The sequence below is a fragment of the Suncus etruscus genome, chromosome 2, assembly GCF_024139225.1.
Source record: "Suncus etruscus isolate mSunEtr1 chromosome 2, mSunEtr1.pri.cur, whole genome shotgun sequence".
Classification (NCBI taxonomy): domain Eukaryota; kingdom Metazoa; phylum Chordata; class Mammalia; order Eulipotyphla; family Soricidae; genus Suncus; species Suncus etruscus.
The window spans coordinates 80,881,345-80,906,034 of record NC_064849.1 but is presented as its reverse complement, the minus strand read 5'-3'; the positions used below and the strand labels follow the sequence as shown (position 1 = coordinate 80,906,034).

Here is a 24,690-nt window from a genome sequence, read left to right as displayed (position 1 = left end):
ATATATTAACTTTGAATGTTCAGCCAAAGAATATTAAGAAAAATAAAACAGAACCCATATACAATTACTTTGTCCCTCAAATCCCCAGATCATAGTACATAATATTTTTTAGCAGCACACAAAGCAATCTAAAACCATAAAACTTATGTAACTCCTTAAACATTGAAGACAAAGTACTTTTTTACATTTCCATGCACATGCATATTAGTTTAAATTAACCTCAAAAGTTTAAGTGGGTTGTTTTTTTAAGGATTAGAGTCAAAAGAGCACAGTAAAAACGGTGTTAGGGTGGCAATTTTTTTTTTGCATAGGCCCACCATAATATGAGGGACATGGAAAGGAAAAGCCTTGGCCTAAATACAAGGAGACCCTACCCCTGAAGTTTCCTGGCATAAGATCAACTCTAGGCTCCAGGCAAACTAGTTTGTCCAATCCAAGACATTGTCTGTAGTGCCAATACACTTTTATTTTTCATACAGTCTCTGTTGTTAGTATCATGTTTCTGTATTAAAGATCCTGGAATCTGCATATCCTACATTGCAGACAGGTTGGTGCAGAGCGTCCTCTTGTTTCACCTCACAATTAAATTGCAATGCAGAGAGCCCTGTCCTGTAAGCAGATCTTGTTGTTGTTGTCAAGTTTTCTTAGTGCTGAGGGAAGTCTCTTTTGAGCAGGTCGATGTTAGAGCAGTGGTAAGGTCTTCCCTGGTAGAGGATTGCTTCCAGGTGTTGTTATAAAAACTTTGGATGTTTTGTAGATAGCTTCCCTGGTTCAGGAGTGAATGGAAGATGCCCATTCTTCTGAGGTCTGTGGCAGGTCATTATATCAATGTTCAGGGTGTAAGGTCCCATTGCACTACAAGATTTGTGTTCCAATCTCTATTAGATAAGAACTTATTTGTATGTATAGTATTTTCCCATTTTAATGTGCCTATGCAAACAAGGAACAATGCCAAGTGGTGTTATTGGCACATATGGGGGACATAAGAACAAGTCCAACAATCCCCATGACATGGTTCAATCATAAGCATTAAGCTGAGGGACTCTTCCACTAAAATTCCTTATTGAACAGCTCACAAAGAAAAGACAAGATAAAAAGTGGGTAGAATCGTCACTGTGAAAAATATTTAGAAAGAGTTATAGCTGTCAAAGAAAATGTACATAAAATATTCAAAAGACATATATGTCCATTTTCTGTCTTTTGAAATAGTTGGGGGTTGTTAAATCTAATGCACGACTTTGGTCTGTGATTAGGACTGTGTAATACTGAAGTTAAAAAGGATAAATGTAGGGTACTGATAGTTGGGGGTGAGAGAGTTAAGGAGTAGTAATGAGCTTTTTAGGGGTGTGCTAAAGGGCAGAATCTGTTGGGGCAGGAGGTTCGGTCTTGGTGCCTAAAAATTAAGAACTGAGGGTAAAGAGGACTATAACGAATCCGGATTGGGAGATGAGGGAGTAGAAGGTGCTGTGGTGTGGAGGAGGGGAAATATATTACAGGGGCTATATACATTGTATAGATGAATTGTTTATGGATTAGTCCTGGCAGTCTGAGAGGACCACTGTAAAGTCACGTCTACATATACACTGATTTTAGAGACCTATTTGAATGTTATCCTCCAACTCTAGGGCATTCCATTTCTTTTTTCTAGAAACAGTCGACAATTAAGAACATTGTTCTGTGTTGTTAAAAAGTATATAGAAAAAGTATATAGAAAGCCCACACGCTTTTGAAAATGAATACTAGTAAGAAAAGAATTTCTGAATGGGGTCCAGTATGCATACGAGAGGAGGCTAAGTGGTCAGCTCAGGTGGCCTATGGCTAGCTGTCCTGCCCAGAGCCCTTAACATACCAGCTGAAGAGACACTGAAGTCCTGGCATGTGGAGTCTTCTGGGTCTGCACAAGTGTTTTACTAGTATTTTAATTTCTGAAATAATATTGGTTTAAAATTTTATTAAATATCTATATTGTTTCATATGGTAGGGATTGATTAACAATATAGATTTCTGAAATACATGAAAAGGAAATAGCTTCCATTATTTGTGTATATATTTAAATATATTTAATATATGCCTTAGGGTTTAGTATACAATTTTACATTTAAATTGAATTTAGTATTTGTATTATCTGTTAGATTATTTTGGATTAGAATAATTCATCAATAGTGTATTTTGAAATGGAATTGAGATATTAATTCACCAGTTGATTCACTTCAAAAGAATTAAACACTAACAGAAAAGTCAGTTAAAGAAACAAGAGAAGAAAATTTATAATACCTTGTAATAGTTTTCCATTTTCTTGTGTCCTATATAAATCCTTCTATATGTTCCCTCTAAGTTAACATGTAGAATTATAGTTTTAACTTCACTTTATTAAAATGATCTAGCTCTAAAGATTATTCCCCAGAGTAATGATTTTAAAATTTCTACTTGAAACTTGGAAGATATCCAGGATGAGGCTCCCAAGATGTTTGGGTGATATAAATCAATCCCACAACAAGCAGTGCAATAAAGTAAGCACAGCTGGTGTCCTTTCATGTTGCTTTGCGACAAAGAACACAGCTGCGAATGGAAACAGGTCTGGGGATTAGATATTGAAGAGAAACAAAGAAGATATGAAAATGATTAGAGATGTTGTAATGCATCTCCAAGGACAAGGAACTGCTGAAACTAAGGGTCAAACATATAGCTTCTAGTTTTGCCAAACGGTTTGTCTTGTCCACTAAAGTTAATATATCTACAAATCATAAACTCATAATTTCTATATTAATTTTATTTTGGGCTCTTTCCAAAAAATTAAATACAACTATTATCATATTTTGAGATGATTCTAGATTAAAGAAAGGTCATGGGTATCATTTATTAATACATAGAAAAGAAAGACTAGATATGCTTTTATGTTTTCTTAACATCTTTCTGTAAAAATAAAAGTATAAATTAAAAGTTATGAATATAACAAGGTATGTTCCTTGTAATAGTTTCTAAATTGAGAAACTTTCCTTATCATAATTGATAGAAATAGAATCAAATTTATATTTTTCTAATTACTCAAGCTCATATTAGAAAAATACTATTCTTGCATTTACAAATGCTTCTATAAAACATACTAAGTCCTTAAAAATTTTAAATACTGTAAACACATAAAGCTTACAATTAAACAGAATCTTTTAATATTTATTTTAATTTTGGAATGCCTTCTAAGAATACTCTTGTTTCAAAGTTATGTCCATATCTATGCTATTAAGTTTGCATTTTAAATTTAATTTTATATTCTTATGTTTCAGTTCTAAAAATCTTAAGGCTATATGATTACAATTTAGACAACTAAATTAAAGATCGTGCATGAAAAATATTGATAAGATGTGGTGAAGCCATTACTGTGAAATACAGAATCAAATAATAAAAGATGTTAAATGATAAATGATAATCCATATAATCTTCTCATGTTGCTAACCTAGTTATTTTTTTCCTTTTATAATGTTAAAGTTGTATTCCATCTATACTTGTAAGATATGATGAAATTTTTAGAGCACCTTATAATAGAGGTACTAGATGATGAGCAATATCTTATTAATCATTCATTATAATGCAAACAATACTTTTCTAATTTGATGTATTTTTAGAGTGAGTTTTTGCTTGCTCTTTTGTTTATGAGCACCATAATGGCACTTCATTTTCTCTTCTGCTTTATTGCCATGAGAAAAATTATTTTCTCAACTTTTTTTTTGCATTTACACACAACTATAATTAATTATAAAAATCATATGCCAGGGAGGATGAAATGTTTTTCCTCCTGTTATGTCAACATCCTAACACCAATATATTTTTTGAAAGAGACTGTATCATTCTTGTCTTTTCACGTTTTTGATTCTCTTTAGTTTCATTCTCTTTATTGTGCATGTTTTTTAGGACAGTATCTTTCAGTTGAGATCATATCCTTGCTCCATAGAGAGTGTTCAATGTCTACAGATATTAAGGACACAGAGGTAATGGGGGGGTTATATATGCCTCTGAGAGGTAGATGCAATGATTCTGTAAAATATTCAGAAACGTTTATTAAGACAAAAAAATTTTCCATCATGACTAAATATACTGAGGTAAAATTGGCAATAGTGTCAAGTCTGTAAAAAAACAACTCTATCATTGAAGAGATGAAAGCAGAAGTTTCATACGAGATTGGCTAAAATAATTTTAAATATAAAAATGACACAAAACTTTATTTTGCACTTTCCTTAATTATTCATAATGTTACAAACATGTCTTAATTATCACACTCTAGCTATAAATTACACATTCTTGACTTGTTTTCTTCTCTGTAAATAGAGTAGATACTAATATTTTACTGATTTTACTGATTCCTGATCCACCTTTTCTATCATTACAGATATACAAGAAAAAAATCATCTGCACATTAAATGTGCATATCCAGGAATTTTTTAGTTATATATATTTTAAGTATATCATATGTAATATATCATTTGCATATTTTACTAATATAGATGATTAATTGACAACTTTCTTTGATCTCTCTGTTGTACACCTATAAATACATATTTTCCCCTACCGATTTCATATATTCTAGCAAGATAAATTTATTTTACCATTATAACATATGGAATATCTCTTTACAACCAATTGCCTCTGGAAATGACCTATGAATTTCTTAAGATTAATCAAGAATACTTTCACAAATCTGCAAGCTGGCCACTCAATCCAATCTTTTATTTTCTTTAAGAAATTGAAACTTCTGCTTAAGTCTACAGTCTGTTCAGATTTGGACTTTTGTATTACTTGCTATATTATTATTAGCCACTATTACTATACTCAGCATATAAACTGCCTTCATGCATCTAGAATTGGAGGTATATAAATTGATTGTTTTTTTTCCTTTAATAAAATAATTTAATAAAAAGAAACAGAAAGAAAATTTTATCAGGCACCATGATGTGAAAAAATTGCTATCTAGAAACACAAGAGTTAGTCTTTATTACTGCTAGGAACATGCTTATTTAAATTTAGCATTGATGCTACTCAAATTTTTATCACAAATCAAGTTTATTCTCTATGCTTATTTTTATAAATAACATAATATTTAGTGCAAGTGCATTTCCTTTATACCAGATAAAGCTACCTCCGATGGTTTTAGAAATAATCACCATAAACTCTTTGTGACACCTTTAAAGATTCTTATATGTGAATACAAATTAGCAATACATTCTAATTTTCTAAAATAAACAGAAGATTGTTTTATATATATGTATATATATACAAGTCAAAAAGATCATTTTTCACATCCTACACACATCAAACAGGGTTTTGTATACCTACTTATGGTATTTTATTGTTAAATTCATTAGAAGTATTTATCAAATAATTTACTTGAAAATATCTTTATAAAAGTTTTTAAACATAAGCACTATGAACACAGCACTGCAGTGAATTACATATATGTATGACATAGTTTTCTATCACAGTTAACTGTCAATAAAATATGTTGTTTTAGATTTATGATCAATGCTGACAAATTATCCCTGAAAAATACTTGTGATTTGATGATGTACTACACTGACCTGTCAATGAAAGAGTCATGCACTGCATTTATTTTTTTGCAACACCAGAAAATCTAACTGCTTATTGAATAAGAAAATATTCATTCTGTTTATTCTTATAAAGTCTGCTAATAGATATTCCATCATAAAATTTCATAGATTAACAAGATTGTAAAATATGAAGTCCAATACTTGAGTTTATTTGTGGTTTCTTAATTTGTGAATTTAAATCTTCCAATTTAATGTATACAATATTTTTGTTACTGTTATTTTGGGCCACATCCAGTGGTGCTCAGGGATGACTCCTGGCTATGTGCTTAGAAATCTCTCCTGGCTTGGGGGACCATATGGGACGCCAGGGGATCAAACGAAGATCAGTTCTAGGCTAGTGAGTGCAAGGTAGATGCCCTCCTGTTTGCACCACCACTCCAGCCTCTAATGTATACAATGTTTTACAGTTGTGTATATTTTCTTATTTACAAATAAAGTTCCTTATGGAGTGAAATTCTTTCCTTGCTATATACGTTTAAAAGTATTCTGGCTTTCCTTTATCTTATATTTTGCATGATTATGTGATATATATTTCTGATAGTTTATTAATTAAGTCATGAAATGGTTTAGTAATTACAGGTTCCTATTTTTATTATTAGAATAAATCATTTATATTTTTTTCTGAATCACCATGAGATACACTTACAAAATTGGTCATGGTTGATACTCAGCCCTACAATGTTCCATCTCTGGTCCTTTCACCAGGGCACACTTACCATATCTCCATGGATGACATATTTGTTATTAAGTATTTGGACCACTTTCTGTTGTAAAAGTGCTTATCATGATGGCTTTGTGGTCAGGGGTCACTCCTTTTGGAGCTCAAGGAACATATGGGGTCAGGAGATCAAATCTGAGTTAGCCATGTTCAAAACCATAATGTCTAATGTACTTTCCCCAATCCCCAGTGATTTATATCTTATATTTAAATAATATTTAACAATACTCTTATCTCTGTCTACTAATTTGTCATAATTTTATAGGCAGGTAAAAACCTCCATCTCTTTCATTGTAATTATAGATTTTTTAATTGCAATAACAAAAGAAACACAGTTTCATACTGTTCCCATATCTTTAACACTCTTTGGCTTCTATTCAAACTCCACTCCTCAGTCCAATTAATACAAAACTTTTCATTCGAGAAAGAAGCCTTACTCTTGTCCATCTGCATTTCTATCTGTAACATGCAGGTGACAATGGTTTTGATAAATATACTTCCCTGAAGCATTTTAATTATCTTTCTACACATGGTTCATGCAGTACTTATTTTAGGATCACTAGAGAAAAATGAATTAATTTTGTTTTCAAAAGTACACTGTACTTTAAAGGGATTAGGTTCTAGTAGAAATAGTGTTGTCCAGTCAAATAAAGATGCATATATTTTTTGAATAAATATTCATTTCTAATTTCTATTTCTTAAATAAAAGAATCGTTATGATATCAAATATATTATAAATAATTGGAGATGTGACCCCCCCACTTCAAAATCTAAAATTTAGAAAAATTTTAGGATATCCATTTTTCAAATTTTTTAACTTTATTTAAACATTTTGATTGCAAATATGATTGTAATTAGGTTTCAGTCATGTAAAGAACACCCCCTTAACCAGTGCAACATTCCCACCACCAATGTCCCAAATCTCCCTCCATCTCACCCCACCCCCACCTGTACTCTAGACAGGCTTTCCAGTTCCCTCATTCATTCACTCGGTTATGGTAGTTCCCAGTGTAGTTTTTTTTTTTTTTATCTAACTGCACTCACTACTTTTTGTGGTGAGCTTCATAAAGTGATCTGGAAGTTCTAGCCCTCCTCTCTTTGTCTCTGAGGATTGTTGCAAAAATGACTATTATTTTTCTTAAAACCTATAGATGAATGAGTCTATTCTGTATCTCTCTTTCTCTCTCTCTCTCTCTCTCTCTCTCTCTCTCTCTGTGACTTATTTCACTCAGCGTGATAGATTCCATGTACATCCATGTATAGGAAAATTTTATGACTTCATCTCTCCTGATGGCTACATAGTATTCCATTGTGTATATGTATCACAGTTTCTTTAGCCATTCGTCTGTTGAAGGGCATTTTTTTTCATTTTTATTTTGATCATAGTGGCTTACATATCTTTAAGGCCATTTTTAATGATAGTTTTACACTATAGTTTACAACAAACTTCATATTTTAACTACATTTGAAAATTTTATCTAAACTTTTTTTTGTTTGCTTTGGGGGCACATCAGTACTGCTCAGTGGTTATTCATTTTATGCACTCAAAAATTACTCCTGGTGGTGTTTATAGGCCTACATGGGAATTATATTTGGGTTGGGATTATGCAAAACAAATACCTTATCTACTGAACTGCCTTCCCAGACCCTTTAACTCCAGTTTTAAAGTTTGCCTAATTTACATATTATTTAGTTTATATCTCTTACTAACCTCAAAATTAGTCAAAAAACAAAAGTTGCTATTTTCTTTTGTCCTCCATAAAATGAGAAAAATATTCACACTAAGCACTTAATGATACAGCATAAATTATTGCAAATGCTATACAAGTCTTGACACATAACAGTTGCACAATAAATGTTGTTATGCTCATTATAATCCCATAATCATTATAACAGCATCTGTGGTTTTCAATAGTTCCAGGCTCTAGAAAAACAAATAGGTTACTCTGGTCATCAATTTTTGATTGTCTGTAAGCTTTGACTACTATATTCAAAATATCTAATCTCCTTCTATAAAACACAAAAAATTGTGCAGAAACAAATCACCCTATTTATGATGGAAAGAAAAAAAAAGAGATTTCAAAACTCATTTCTTTGCTATACCACAAGCAGAAAAAAATGCCAGCATAGAAAATCTTTTAACAATGCTATTATGGACTGAATGGGGAAAGAACTAGTGAATTTGACAGTATATAATCTGTTATCACCTAATAAAGATACTTATGTATCATTATCTAAATATTATCACACTTTCTTATAGGAACGTAAAAATGTCTGATCATTCCCTTCTATTTGATTTTGTTTTCATAAGCGATGTTACAAATACAACGTTTTTTAAATAAAAATTCACATTCATTTTAGATGCAAATACAGCTAAAACCTAATCAAAAACTTACCTTATATTATCAATAATATATTACAGATTATGACAATTTGGGATGGAGGGGATACAAAAAATTGTCTAACATTTATGAGAGGATTTAAATATAATAGTTTTATTTTTTTGTTTGTTTGTTTTTTGGTTTTAAGGTCACATCCGGCAGCACTCAGGAGTTACTCCTGACTTCAGTAATCACTTCTAGCAGGCTCGGCAGACCATATGAGATGCCAGGATTAGAACTACCATCCTTCTGTATGCAAGGCAAATGCCCTCCTTCCATGCTATCTCTCTGGCCCCAATAAAATATATAGTTTTTGGTACTTTACACATCAAAACACAGTAAATTAGAAAGGTTTACTTACTTAATATCTTAGAATAACAAGATGTGGAATGAACTTTCATGCATTGCTGTGATTTTTGGTAAGGCCCTATTTATTACTGTCCAGCCCAGATGGCAGCAAGTGTATTCCTAAGATTGTTGCATTTTCCATATTACTGCCACATAACGAACAGGAAGAAAAAAAATTAGAGTGGATGGAATATGGGGACCAATTGTGTTTGTGGGTCAGCAACCTTGATTGTTCCCTTGAAAGTCTCTAGTACTGGCTTCCTCTGACCTCCCACTCATTATAATTTGGTCCAATGACCCTGTCTAGAATAAAGCTGTGGTGAGATGTGAATTTTTAACTCAGAGTAGTGCTGTGCTGAGAAAAAAACAACAGAGATATTTTAGTAAAACAAGACAAGGCCGAATATTAGATTACTAATGAGATCTTTCCTAACAGAAACAGCATAGCCCTTTTTGTTTGTAACAAATGTCATCTTAAGTGTGTGTCTGTGGACAGTCACCAGGGTTGGCAGAAACATAAGTGTACTAGAACAGTACAAGAATATAAAGTTATCCCCTAAGTGTTTCTCTGCCTCTTTCCTCATTCCTTAAAATGCCTTGCCAAAGAGATTGACAAATATTTTTCTATTTAAGGTAATGTGATGAATATTAACAAGGCTTTCTACTCTGTTCTTGTTCAAACACATATCCTTTTTCTTTTTGTGTTCGCTTTCACATCTCTAAATTTATTTCAATAAAAATACATATACAAAAGGCACACAAAACTATAAAACTTTCTTGTTATGATTCTGAAATACTACAGGCAATATTGAAATGATTGCACTGGGCTGCTCTTGTCATGATGACCTAGAGAAATAAAAGCATGATGAATTTATTTTTTCTGATACTCGGACAGCATCAAACCCAAATTACTCACTAGGTGTGTCTACAACCAAATTAATAGCATTATTTAGGGACTATAATAAATTATATATTAAGTCAAACATATAGCTGACTTAAATATGTACATTATTATTCATTTGTCTAAATCTAGAATCTCACAGACTCATAATCATCAGTATAAGTGAAATTTATTTTATATGTTTTTGAATATATATTTTATATGTTTTTGAAATACATCATATAAGATAAAAAATGAATGAATAGAAATATGTTAGTGCTCAGTCAGATCAACAGAGAGTGCTAGACTTGCTTGTACTGTGCATTTAGAACACACCAAACTCATTTTACATTTGACAATTTTTATCAGCACAGTGTTTGGAAAACTATATAAGCACTGTTTGCTTATCATTAAAATGTTCAAAATTTTTCACAGATTTTTAAACTTTTAAATAAATATAAAGTATTTGTGTGCAAAAATATAAAATTTTATTGATAATTGTAATAATTTCTGCCCCTATTAGTTCTATCATAGAAATAAATGTGTTATGTTATTTCTTTTGTTCGGAGGGTACTCCAATTTCAGTGCTGCGGAGACATTCCTCAAAGTGCTCATAGGGCTATCAGATTCTGGGAAGAGCCCATGGAGCACTTTCCAGACCAAAATGCTATTATTTCTTTTAACAAAAGTCAAATATTTAAGATATTTAGCAAAAACTAATTTTGATATTTTGTTTTAGCATGCAAAGTATCACCTTGAATGTGTGACATCTATATATTATATATGAATAATTTATATCTTCAAAGTATTATGATCAGTAAGCAAGAATTGCAGATGTTTTTCCTCTAATATTTTCCCCTTAAGTTTAAACTGTTACTTACATCTATATAATCAGAAGTTAATTTTAATCCTAATTATAATATTATTTTTATGATTTAAACCACCAGTGACACTAAAAGTCTTATGTAGACTATCTCCAAATTTCTCTACAGATGTAACATTTAAGATCTGGTTTATAAAGCTGACTTTAAAATTTCCTAAAGTATTACTTGACAATATATAAATATGAGTTCTCTTACCCATGTCTGACATTTCAGGCACAGTAACGATGTAGGGGCCATCTGTAAATTTTGGAGCATTGTCATTGATGTCTTGGACTTTGATGATAAACTCAGATTCAGGCTCAAGAGGCTTATTGGTCCTTCTATCAATAGCCTGGGCATGAAGCACATAATGTGTTTTCTGCTCTCGGTCTAGGCTTTTGGTTGAGTGAATGTCACCTGTCGTATCATCGATGATAAAGATAGTCCCAGCACCTTCTCCAGTAAGGATGTACTTGACAGACCCATCACCTTTGTCAGAATTGGAGTGCAGCTGTAAAATATAAGTGGAATAACATAACATGCAATGAATATTCAATTTCTCAAGCCAGTCTCAGAAAACTGCTCAGATATGATATATGCTATGCATTGCATGATATACAATATGACATGAAATGATAATATAGTATAATTATAATATAATAATATATGATATAAAGTGTATGTCTTTGGTTACCTCCTGATTAGTTATGTGGTATTACACCATTAATTTTTCTAAATTATTCTACACAAGTCTTAAAATGTTTCTTTTATCATCACTAAGTCATTTAGAGAAATAGAAAATGTTTTTAAATTGAAATCAATAGCCTTACTGTTATTCTACAGTAACAACATTTAGTTAATGGCATGAACTAAAATTAGGAATAAAAATTATTAACAACCATGTCACATTCCATCGTGGCAGACTATCTTTTTATATTAACTACTCGACATTGAAATTTGATTTTTCTTGTTTGTTTTGGGGGCACACCCTGTGACGCTCGGGACGTACTCCTGACTATGCTCTCAGAAATCACTCCTGGCTTGGGGAACCATATGGGATGCCAGGGGATCAAACAGCGGTCCATGCTAGGCTAGGATGAGGAAGGCAGATGCCTTACCACTTGCCTCACCACTCAGGTCCCTAAATTTCAACTTTTAAATTAGGAACTAGGTGGTTGCCATTGAGGGCTATAGGCACACCCACCTGTAAGAGTGCCCTCCATGAGAAATGAAAGACTGAGGTGTCTTGAATCAGCCCAGCAAGGGTGAGTGCAGGCCTCCACCATGGTCGCCATTAAGGGGTACCTAGGCATGCCCACTTGAAGAGTGCACCCCCATTGTAAACCTCAGAGATTGAGGTGTCTTGGACATGCCAGACCAGAGTGAGGCCAGAGTTGTGCAGTTACGCAAAAGCTTCATTTTGCTTCGCTGCTGCACACTCTATGTAACTAAGCCGAGGACAGAATCAGTGAACTGGAAGATGAAATGCAGAACAACTCCATACAGCAGAAGAGACTGGAAAAGAACCTTACAATAAATGTTCAGACAACAGAAAAATTACTCAAATTATGTGAACATATGAAAATAGAAGTCTTTGATAAACTCAACATAGTTTCACGGATGAGCAACAGCTCAGAAACTTTACAGATGCAAAACCAATTCTTAAAAAAAAAGTTGAAAGGTCTACTTAAAGACAAGACAGACCGCCAGACACACCAAAATTATAAACAAAGATAACATTAAATCCCATGACAATCATCTATATCAATGTCAATGAACTAAATGCACCAATTAAGAGACACAGAGTTGCTAAATAGATCAAAAAGATGAATCCAAGGTTCTGCTTTCTAAAAGAAACACACCTCAACAGTCAGAATAAACATAGACTCAAAATCAAAGGCTGGAGGAAAATCATCCAAGCAAAGAACACCCTTCTAAACCTGAGATGGCCATATCAATATTAGCTGACGCAAACTTTATACTCAGAAAAGTTGTAAAGTTCAAAGATTGATATTCATATTAATAAAGGGATATGTGCAACAGGAAGAAGTCATACTACAAACATATATGCACCCAAGAGAGACCAGCAAAATATCTAATACAGTTATTGACAAATTTGAAAAAATATATCAATTATAATACAATAATTGTAGGAGACTTCAACACGAATCTGTCAACACTTGATAGGTCAAACAGACTGAAATCCAAAATAATATACTAGCCATTAAAAGAGAATGGAAAAAAGAGGCTTAGTACTATCTATCTATCTATCTATCTATCTATCTATCTATCTATCTATCTATCTATCTATCTATCTATCTATATGACACTCCATCCCCAGAAATCTAGATACACATTCTTTTCCAATGTACGTGGCTCATTCTCAAGTATAGATCACATGCTGGCACATAAAACATTTCTCCATAAAATCAAGAGGATAGAAATTTTGCAGACTACCTTTGCTGACCACAAGCCTCTAAAATTAGATTTAAACTACAAATGAAAACAGAAGAAAAACTCTAACAACTGGAAATTAAACAGTCTACTACTAAATAACCAGTAGGTCCTAGATAAAATCAAAGAAGAAATCAAAATTTTCCTGAAAACAAATGACAACAAAGGCACAAACTATCAGAACCAATGAGACACAGCAAAAGCAGTACTGAGAGAAAAATTTGTAACTTTGCAAGCACACATCAGGAAGGAAGAAAGGGAATACATGAATAGCATAGTGAGCAGCTCATAAAATTAGAAAATGATCAACAAAATAGAAAGGCAAAAGGAAATAAAGTTCAGATCAGAAATCAATGAAGTGGAAATCCAACAACCAATCCTAAAGATCAATAAAAGCAGAAGTTGGTTCTTTGAAAAAAACAAGATTGATAGACGATTGGTAAAATTCACAGAAAGAGAATTTTTATGACCCATAATAGAAATGAAAAGAGGAGATCACTATATATAATCCAAAGATTAAAAGGGTAATCAGAGACTACTTTGAGAAACTCTATGCCACTAAACATAAGAACCTGGAGGAAATGAATAAATTCTTTGACTGTTATAAACTTTCATTTGAATAATGTTGAATAAGGAGGATATAGCATTTTTTTTATTTAAACACCTTGATTACATACATGATTGTGTTTGGGTTTCAGTCATAAAAGGAACACCACCCATCAACAGTGCAACATTCCCATCACCCAAGTCCCAAATCTCCCTCCTCCCCACCCAACCCCCGCCTGTACCCTAAACAGGCTCTACATTTCCCTCATACATTCTCAATATTAGGACAGTTCAAAATGTAGTTATTTCTCTAACTAAACTCATCACTCTTTGTGGTGAGCTTCCTGAGGTGAGCTGGAACTTCCAGCTCTTTTCTCTTTTGTGTCCGAAATTTATTATTGCAAGAATGTCTTTCATTTTTCTTAAAACCCATAGATGAGTGAGACCATTCTGCGTTTTTCTCTCTCTCTCTGACTTATTTCACTCAGCATAATAAATTCTGTGTACATCCATGTATAGGAAAATTTCATGACTTCATCCCTCCTGACAACTGCATAATATTCCATTTTGTATATGTACCACAGTTTCTTTAGCCATTCGTCTGTTGAAGGGCATCTTGGTTGTTTCCAGAGTCTTGCTATGGTAAATAGTGCTGCAATGAATATAGGTGTAAGGAAGGGATTTTTGTATTGTATTTTTGTGTTCTTAGGGTATATTCCTAGGAGTGGTATAGCTGGATCGTATGGGAGCTCGATTTCCAGTTTTTGGAGGAATCTCCATATTGCTTTCCATAAAGGTTGAACTAGACGGCATTCCCACCAGCAGTGGATAAGGGTTCCTTTCTCTCCACATCCCCACCAGCACTGTTTGTTCTCATTCTTTGTGATGTGTGCCATTCTCTGGGGTGTGAGGTGGTATCTCATCGTTGTTTTGATTTGCATCTCTCTGATGATTAGTGATGTGGAGCATTTCTTCATGTGTCTTTTGGCCATTTGTATTTCTTCTTTGTCAAAGTGTCTGTTCATTTCTTCTCCCCATTTTTTGATGGGATTAGATGTTTTTTTCTTGTAAATTTCTGTCAGTGCCTTGTATATTTTGGAGATTAACCCTTTGTCTGATGGGTATTGGGTGAATAGTTTCTCCCACTCAGTGGGTGGCTCTTGAATCCTGGGCACTATTTCCTTTGAGGTGCAGAAGCTTCTCAACTTAATATATTCCCATCTGTTAATCTCTGTTTTCACTTGCTTGGAGAGTGCAGTTTCCTCCTTGAAGATGCCTGAAGTCTCAATGTCCTGGAGAGTTTTGCCTATGTGTTGTTCTATATATCTTATGGTTTGGGGTCGGATATCGAGGTCTTTAATCCATTTGGATTTTACCTTCGTACATGATGTTAGCTGGGGGTCTAAGTTCAATTTTTTGCAAGTGGCTAGCCAGTTGTGCCAACACCACTTGTTGAAGAGGCTTTCTTTGCTCCATTTAGGATTTCCTGCTCCTTTATCAAAAATTAGTTGATTGTATGTCTGGGGAACATTTTCTGAGGATTCAAGCCTATTCCACTGATCTGAGGGTCTGTCCTTCTTCCAATACCATGCTGTTTTGATAACTATTGCTTTGTAGTAAAGTTTAAAGTTGGGGAAAGTAATTCCTCCCATATTCTTTTTCCCAATGATTGCTTTAGCTATTCTAGGGTGTTTATTGTTCCAAACAAATTTCAAAAGTGCCTGATCTACCTCTTTGAAGAATGTCATAGGTATCTTTAGAGGGATAGCGTTGAATCTGTATAACGCCTTGGGGAGTATTGCCATTTTGATGATGTTAATCCTGCCAATCCATGAGCAGGGTATGTGTTTCCATTTCTGCGTGTCCTCTCTTATTTCTTAGAGCAGAGTTTTATAGTTTTCTTTGTATAGGTCTTTCACATTTTTAGTCAAGTTGATTCCAAGATATTTGAGTTTGTGTGGCACTATTGTGAATGGGGTTGTTTTCTTAATGTCTATTTCTTCCTTATTACTATTGGTGTATAGAAAGGCCATTGATTTTTGTGTGTTAATTTTGTAGCCTGCCACCTTGCTATATGAGTCTATTGTTTCTAGAAGCTTTTTGGTAGAGTCTTTAGGGTTTTCTAAGTAGAGCATCATGTCACCTGCAAACAGTGAGAGCTTGACTTCTTCCTTTTCTATCTGGATTCCCTTGATATCTTTTTCTTGCCTAATCGCTATAGCAAGTACTTCCAGTGCTATGTTGAATAGGAGTGGTGAGAGAGGACAGCCTTGTCTTGTGCCAGAATTTAGAGGGAAGGCTTTTAGTTTTTCTCCATTGAGGATAATATTTGCCACTGGCTTGTGGTAGATGGCCTTCACTATATTGAGAAAGGTTCCTTCCATTCCCATCTTGCTGAGAGTTTTGATCAAGAATGGGTGTTGGACCTTGTCAAATGCTTTCTCTGCATTTATTGATATAATCATGTGGTTTTTATTTTTTTTGTTGTTGATGTTGTGTATTATGTTGATAGATTTACGGATGTTAAACCATCCTTGCATTCCTCGGATGAAACCTACTTGATCGTAGTGGATGATCTTCTTAACGAGGCATTGAATCCTATTTGCCAGGATTTTGTTGAGGATCTTTGCATCTGCATTCATCAGCGATATTGGTCTGTAATTTTCTTTTTTCGTAGCATCTCTGTCTGGTTTAGGTATCAAGGTGATGTTGGCTTCATAAAAGCTATTTGGGAGTGTTTCCACTTGTTCAATTTCATGAAAGAGTCTTGCCAGGATTGGTAGTAGTTCCTCTTGGAAAGTTTGATAGAATTCATTAGTGAATCCATCAGGGCCTGGGCTTTTGTTTTTGGGCAGACTTTTGATTACCATTTTTATTTCATCAATGGTGATGGGGGTGTTTAGATATGCTACATCCTCTTCTTTCAACCGTGGAAGATTATGAGTCCAAGAATTTATCCATTTCTTCCAGGTTCTCATTTTTAGTGGCGTAGAGTTTTTCAAAGTAGTTTCTCATTACCCTTTGAATCTCTGTCATATCAGTAGTGATCTCTCCTTTTTCATTCCTGATACGAGTTATCAAGTTTCTCTCTCTCTCTTTCTTTGTTAGGTTTGCCAGGGGTCTATCAATCTTGTTTATTTTTCCGAAGAACCAACTTCTGCTTTCGTTGATCTTTCGGATTGTTTTTTGGGTTTCCACTTCATTGATTTCTGCTCTCAGCTTTGTTATTTCCTTCTGTCTTCCTATTTTTGGGTCCTTTTGTTGAGTACTTTCTAGTTCTATTAGCTGTGTCATTAAGCTACTCAGGTAAGCTCCTTCTTCCTTCCTGATGTGTGCTTGCAAAGCTATAAATTTTCCTCTCAGTACTGCTTTTGCTGTGTCCCATAAGTTCTGATAGTTTGTGACTTTATTGTCATTTGTTTCCAGGAACCTTTTGATTTCCTTCTTGATTTCATCTCGGACCCACTGGTTATTGAGTATGAGGCTGTTTAACTTCCAGGTGTTAAAGTTTTTCTTCTGAGTCCCTTTGGAATTCACATATAATTTCAGAGCCTTGTGGTCAGCGAAGGTAGTCTGCAAAATTTCTATCCTCTTGATATTATGGAGGTATGTTTTATGTGCCAGCATGTAGTCTATCCTGGAGAATGTCCCATGTACATTGGAGAAGAATGTGTATCCAGGTTTCTCGGGATGGAGTGTCCTATATATATCCACTAGACCTCTTTCTTCCATTTCTCTCCTCAGGTCTAGTATATTCTTGTTGGGTTTCAGTCTGGTTGACCTATCCAGTGTTGACAAAGCAGTGTTGAGGTCCCCCACAATTATTGTGTTGTTATTGATATTATTTTTCGGATTTGTCAACAGTTGCTTTAAATATTTTCCTGGCCCCTCATTTGGTGCATATATGTTTAGGAGAGTTATTTCTTCCTGCTCTACATACCCCTTGATTAATATAAAATATCCATCTTTGTCCCTTACAACCTTCCTGAGTATAAAGTTTGCATTATCTGATATTAGTGTTTTCACTCCAGCTTTTTTATGGGTGTTGTTTGCTTGGATAACTTTTCTCCAGCCTTTTATTTTGAGTCTATATTTGTTCTGACTATTCAGGTGCGTTTCTTGTAGGCAGCAGAAGGTTGGATTGAGTTTTTTGATCCATTTAGCCACTCTGTGTCTCTTAACTGGTGCATTTAGTCCATTGACATTGAGAGAAAGAATTGTCCTGGGATTTAATGCCATCTTTATATCAAAATTTGGTGTGTCTTTTGGTCAGTCTTGTCTTAGATTAGGTCTTTCAGTTTTTCTCTTAAGACTGGTTTTTAGTCTGTAAAGTTTCTGAGCTGTTTTTTGTCTGTGAAACCATGTATTCTTCCGTCAAACCGGAAAGTGAGTTTTGCTGGATACAGTATTCTAGGTGAAGCATTCATTTCATTCAGTCTTGTCACAATATCCCACCACTGCTTTCTGGCATTGAGTGTTTCTGGTGACAGGTCTGCTGTAAATCTCAAGGATGCTTGCTTGAATGTAATTTCCCCTTTTGATCTTGCTGTTTTCAGAATTCTGTCTCTATCTGTGGGATTTGTCATTGTGACTAGGATGTGTCTTGGGGTGGTTTTTCTTGGGTCTCTTTTGGTTGGTACTCTTCGAGCATGCAGGATTTGATCACATATATTCTTTAGCTCTGGGAGTTTCTCTTTAATGATGTTCTTGACTGTTGATTCTTCCTGGAAATTTTCTTCCTGGGTCTCTAGGACTCCAATGATTCTTAAGTTGTTTCTGTTGATCTTATCATAGACCTCTATTTTCATGTGTTCCCATTCTTTGACTAATTTTTCCATTGTCTGTTCATTTGTTTTAAGTTTTTTTTCCAATCTCTCCTGTTGTATGGAATTGTTATGTAGCTCATCTTCCACAGCACCAAGTGTATTCTCAGCTTCTGATACCCTGTCCCAGAGCTTATCCATTTTGTCATTCACTTCGTTTACTGATTTTTTCAGGCCTGTTATTTGACATGTTATTTCAGTTTGGAGTTTTGTGATTTCTGTCTTCATATTTTCTTGATTTTTATTAGTGTTCTGTTCTATTCTATTCATGGTTTCTTTGAGTTCTTTGAGTATATTCCATATTGCTACTCTAAAGTCCTTATCTGAGAGATTGATTAGTTGGTTGGTCGTTAACTGGTCATCAGAATTGTCATCTTCATTCTCTATGTCTGATGCTGGCCTGCGTTGTTTCCCCATTGTCACACTTGTATTGTGGGTTTTTCTACGTGTTGTGGTGGTATTCATTGGTTATATGATACAGGCAACACACTTCTCTGGCTGCGCCCTTTCTGGATGGGCCGACTTGCCTCCAAGGTAGGGGAGTTCTCCGTGGATGAAGCCTCACACAGGATCAAATCTTAGGCCCAAGCACGCAGCAGAGAAGACAGTCTGGAGAGAAATTCTTGCTTCTGTGATCCAGTACAGTTCTTAGTGTGGTTTTTTTCTTCTTGTGATGGTGTTCTTTTTTTAGAAAGAGCACATGGCTGCGTAGCGAAGTGGAGCTAAGTGCCTTCTGGAGCCTCTTTTCAGCCCACTCTCAGGAGGTTTACGCAACAGGATAGCAGAGAGACACACACAGGCAGCACTCACAGTTTTTCACAGTCGGGCCCCACTGGTCAGGCGTAGTTTTCACTCGTTCGCTGGGCAGCTTCAGAATGCTCTATTTTTGGGGTTCACTTCCCAGGACTCTGAGGAGAGTCACTGGCTCGCTGGGTAGCTTCCGAATGTAGTTTCTTTGGGGTTCGCTTCCCAGGGCTCTGAGGAGAGCTTCCAGAGTTCAGGAAAGACAGAGAAGGGTAGGACAGGGCTCCCTTCCGGTGCTCAGTTCCTCAGAAGAAGCACAGCCCGGTGGAGATTCTGCAGGTAGAGCAGTCAGCACTCTGCCTGGAAACCCCCACCTGCAGCCATTTCTCACTCACTCACTGGCTCGCTGGGTAGCTCCCGAATGTAGTTTCTTTGGGGTTCGCTTCCCAGGGCTCTGAGGAGAGCTTCCAGAGTTCAGGAAAGACAGAGAAGGGTAGGACAGGGCTCCCTTCCGGTGCTCAGTTCCTCAGAAGAAGCACAGCCCGGTGGAGATTCTGCAGGTAGAGCAGTCAGCACTCTGCCTGGAAACCCCCACCTGCAGCCATTTCTCACTCACTCACCAGGATATAGCATATTTAAACACTCTCATCACTATTGATGAAATTTAAATGGTAATTAAAGTCTTCCCAAAAACAAAAGTGCAGGCCGAGATGGATTCAATCATGAATTCTTTCAAGAGGAACTACTAACAATTCTTGACAGGCTCTTTCATGAAATTGAAAAAATGGAAACACAAATAGTTTTTATGAAGCCACCATAACCTTGATGCCAAAACCAGAGAGAGATGCTGCCAATAAAGAAAATTACCGACCAATATCCCTGAAAAACACATATGCAAAGATCCTCAACAAAATCCTGACAAATAGATCCAATACCTCATCAAGAAGTTCATTATTTATGATCAAGTAGGTTTCATCCCAGGAATGCAAAGATGGTTTAACATCCCTAAATCTATCAACATAATAAACATAATAACAAAAAGAAAAATAAAAACCACATGATCATATCAATGGATGCAGAGAAAGCATTTGATAAGGTCAACAACCATTCTTGATAAAAAAAAACTCTGATCAAGATGGGATCAATATAATTAAGGCCATGTACCACAAACCAATGGTAAACATCATCCTCAATATAAAAGAACTAAAAGCCTTTCTTCTAAATTCTGATATAAGAAAGGCTTTCTTTTCTCACCACTCCTATTTAACGTAGTACTGGATCTACTTGCTATAGTGATTAGGCAAGAAAAAAATTTCAAGAATGAAGTCAAGCTCTCATTGTTTGCAGATGACAAGATACTGTATTTAGAAAACCCTAAAGACTCTACCAAAAACCTTCTAGAAACAATAGGCTCATATAGCAAGTTGGCAGGCTACAAAATTAGTATGCAAAAATTAATTGGCCTTTTTATTCACCAATAAAGATAGAGAAGAAATGGACATTAAGAAAACAACTCCATTCACATTAGTGTTACACAAACTCAAATTTCTTGGAGTCAACTTGACAAAAGACATGAAGGACCTATACAAAGAAAATTCTAAAACCCAGCTTCAAGAAATATGAGATAACACACAAAAATGGAAACACATACCCTGCTCATGGATTGGCAGGATTAACATTATTAAAATGACAATACTCCCCAAAGCAATGTACAGATTTAATGTGATTCCTCTAAAAATACCCATGACATTTTTCAAAGAAGTGAATCAAACACTTATGAAGTTCATCTGGAACAATGAACACCCACGAATAGCTAAAGCAATACTTGGGAAAAATATGGGAGCCATTACTTTCCCCAGTTTTAAACTGTATTATCAAGCAAGAGTTATCAAAACAGCATGGTATTGGAATAAAGACAAATCCTCAGATAATTGAAAAGGCTTTGAGTAATCAGAGAATATTTTGCAGACATATAATCACTTAATTTTTTATAAAGAGGCAAGAAATCTAAAATGGAGCAAGGAAAGCATCTTCAACAAGTGATGTTGACACAACTGGTTAGCCACTAGCAAAGAAGTGAACTCAGACCCTCAGCTAACACCATGTACAAAGGTAAAATCCAAATGGATTAAAGACATTGATATAAGACCTGAAACCATAAGATATATAGAAAAGCATTTAGGTTAAACACTCCATGACTTGAGACTAAAGGTATTTTCAAAGAGGAAATAGCACACTCCAAACAAGTGGAAGCAGAGATAAACAGATCGGATAATATTAAGCTGAGAAGCTTCTGCACATCAAAGGAAATAGTGCCTAGGATAGAAGAGCTGTCCACCGAATGGGGAAAATTATTCACCCAATACTCATCAGATAAGGGGCTAATATCCAAAATATACAAGTAACTGACTAAAATTTGCAAGAAAAATAATCTAACTGCATCAAAAAATGGGGAGAAGGAATGAATATATACTTTGTAAAAGAACTATAAATGATCAAAAGACACATGAGAAAATGGTTCATATCACTAATAATTAGGGAGATGCAAATCAAAACAACAATGAGGTACCATCTCACACCACAGAGACTGGCACAAATTACAAAGTTCAAGCACGATCCTTGCTGGAGGGGGTGTGGACAGAAAGGAACTCTCATTCACTGCTGGTGGGATGCAGTCTAGTCTAACCTTTATGGAAAACAATATGGAGATTCCTCAAAATACTGAAAATTGAGCTCCTATATGATCCAGCTATACCACTCCTAGGGATATACCCTAGGAATAAAAAAATATATTCAAAAATTCCTTCCTCACACCAATATTCATTACAACGCTATTTACAATAGCCAGACTTTGGAAACAACCAAGATGCCCTGCACCAGATGAATGATTAAAGAAACTGTGGTATTTATACACAATGGATTATTATGCAGCCATTGGGAAAAAAAAAGTCATGAAATGTCCTATACGTGTATGCATATGGAATAAGTATGCTACGTGAAATAAGTCTGTGGGAGAGAGATAGACACAAAATAGTCTGGGATTTAAGAAAAATAAAAGACATGTTTGCAATAATTCTCAGAGACAATAGACATGAGGGCTTGAAGGTCCAGCTCATAATAGGAAGCTCACCATAAAGATTGGTGACTGCAGTTAGAGAAATAACTACACTGACAACTAACATAACAATGTAAATTAATGAGGGAAGTACAGAGCCTATCTTAAATACAGGCCGAGTGAGAGGGTTAGGGAGGTGGAAAATTTAGGGCATTGATGATAGGAATGTTGCACTGAAACATATTATTGAAACCCAACTACAATCATGTTTGTAATAAAATTGTATAAACAAAGATATAAACATAAATTTTAAATTAAATTAGGAAACAAAATTCAAGAACAAATTGATGTTTAAATCAATTATTACAATTTTAAAATTAATATAGTATGTTGGGGAACAATTCTGGTTAAATGAAAGTTAAATTTTTAATTAGAATTTAGATGTCAAATTCAACATATAAGAAATGTTTATTCTAATGAAGCTTTAATTCCTGGGAAAGGAAATATGGGAGGCATTACTTTCCCCAATTTTAAACTGTATTACAAAGCAATAGTTATCAAAACAGCATGGTATTGGAATAAAGCCAGACCCTCAGATCAGTGGAATAGGCTTGAGTACTTAGAGAATAATCCCCAGATATAGAATCACTTAATTTTTGATAAAGTAGCAAAAATTCCTAAATGGAGCAAAGCAAGCTTCTTCAACAAGTGGTGTTGGCACAACTGGTTAGCCACTTGCAAAAAAGAGAAAGCAGACCCCCAGCTAACACCATGTACAAAGGTAAAATCCAAATGGATTAAAGACCTTGATATCAGACCTGAAACTATAAGGTATATGGAACAACATGTAGCTAAAACACTCCATGACATTGAGTCTAAAGGCATCTTTAAGGAGGAAATAGCACTCTCCAAACAAATGGAAGCAGAGACAAAAAGATGGGACTATATTAAGGTGATAGCTTCTGCACTTCAAAGGAAATAGTGCCCAAGATTCAAGAGTCACCTACTGAATGGGAGAAACTATTCACCCAATACCCATCAGATAAGGGCCTAAAATCCAAAATATACAAGGTACTGACAGAACTTTACAAGAAAATAACATCTAACCCCATTAAAATTGGGGAGAAGAAATGAACAGACACTTTGTAAAAGAAGAAGTACAAATGGCAAAAAGGCACATAAAAAATGTTCCACATCATTAATCATCAGGGTGATACAAATCAGAACAACGAGGTACCATCGCACACCAAAGAAATTGATGCACATCACAGAGATCGGAAATAAGCAGTGCTGGGGGAGATGTGGAGAGAAAGGAACTCTTATTCACTGCTGGTGGGAATGCCGTCTACTAGTCCAACCTTTATGGAAAGCGATATGGAGATTCCTCCAAAAACTGGAAATTGAGCTCCCATATGATCTATACCACTCCTAGGTATATACCCTAGAAACATAAAAATATACAATACAAAATCCCTTCCTCACACCTATGTTCATTGCAGCACTACTTACAATAGCCAGATTCTGGAAACAACCAAGATGCCCTGCAAAAGATGAATGACTAAAGAAACTGTGGTATATATACACAATGGAATAGTATGCAGCTGTCAGGAGAGATAAAGTCATGAAATTTTCCTATGCATGGATGTACATGAAATCTATCATGCTGAGTGAAATATGTCTGGGGGAGAGAGATAGACACAGAATAGTCTCACTCATATATGGGTTTTAAGAAAAATAAAAGACATTTTTGCAATAATTCTCAGAAACAATAGAGATGAGGGCTTGAAGGTCCAGCTCATGGTAGGAAGCTCACCACAAAAAGTGATGAGTGTTGTTGCAGAAATAAATATATTGAGAACTATCATAATAATGTGAATGAATGAGGGAAGTAGAAACCTGTGGGGTGGGGCTGGGGTGGGGAGGAGGGAGATCTGGGACATTGGTGATGGGAATGTTGCACTGGTGAAGGGTGATGTTCTTTGCATAACTGAAACCCAACTACAATCATATTTGTAATCAAGCTGTTGAAACAAAGATATATTAAAAAATATATATATATAATGAAGCTTTAACTACAAATTAAATTTACCTTAACTCTCACTTAACTTAGCTATGTTTTTAGGTTCTCACTTAACAAAATATTAATCATTAAACATCCTTTGAATAGATATTTAAAAAGCAACATTTTTATTTTTAATCCAATTAAAATAAAAATAGTTTACATAAAAATTAGTTTTATCAATAAAATGTCATAAAATATTTTAAAGTTCTGTAGATCATG

General features: G+C 34.8%; 1 protein-coding gene across 1 annotated transcript in view; it reads right to left on the bottom strand.

Moving 5' to 3' along the window:
- The window catches only part of CDH18 (cadherin 18), a 298,495-nt gene that overhangs the window by 191,748 nt on the left and 82,057 nt on the right, over window positions 1-24,690 (bottom strand). The window contains exon 2 of the mRNA XM_049768384.1: window positions 11,004-11,298. Coding sequence (XP_049624341.1) covers window positions 11,004-11,298 — 295 coding nt within the window. The remainder of the gene's footprint in view (window positions 1-11,003; window positions 11,299-24,690) is intronic.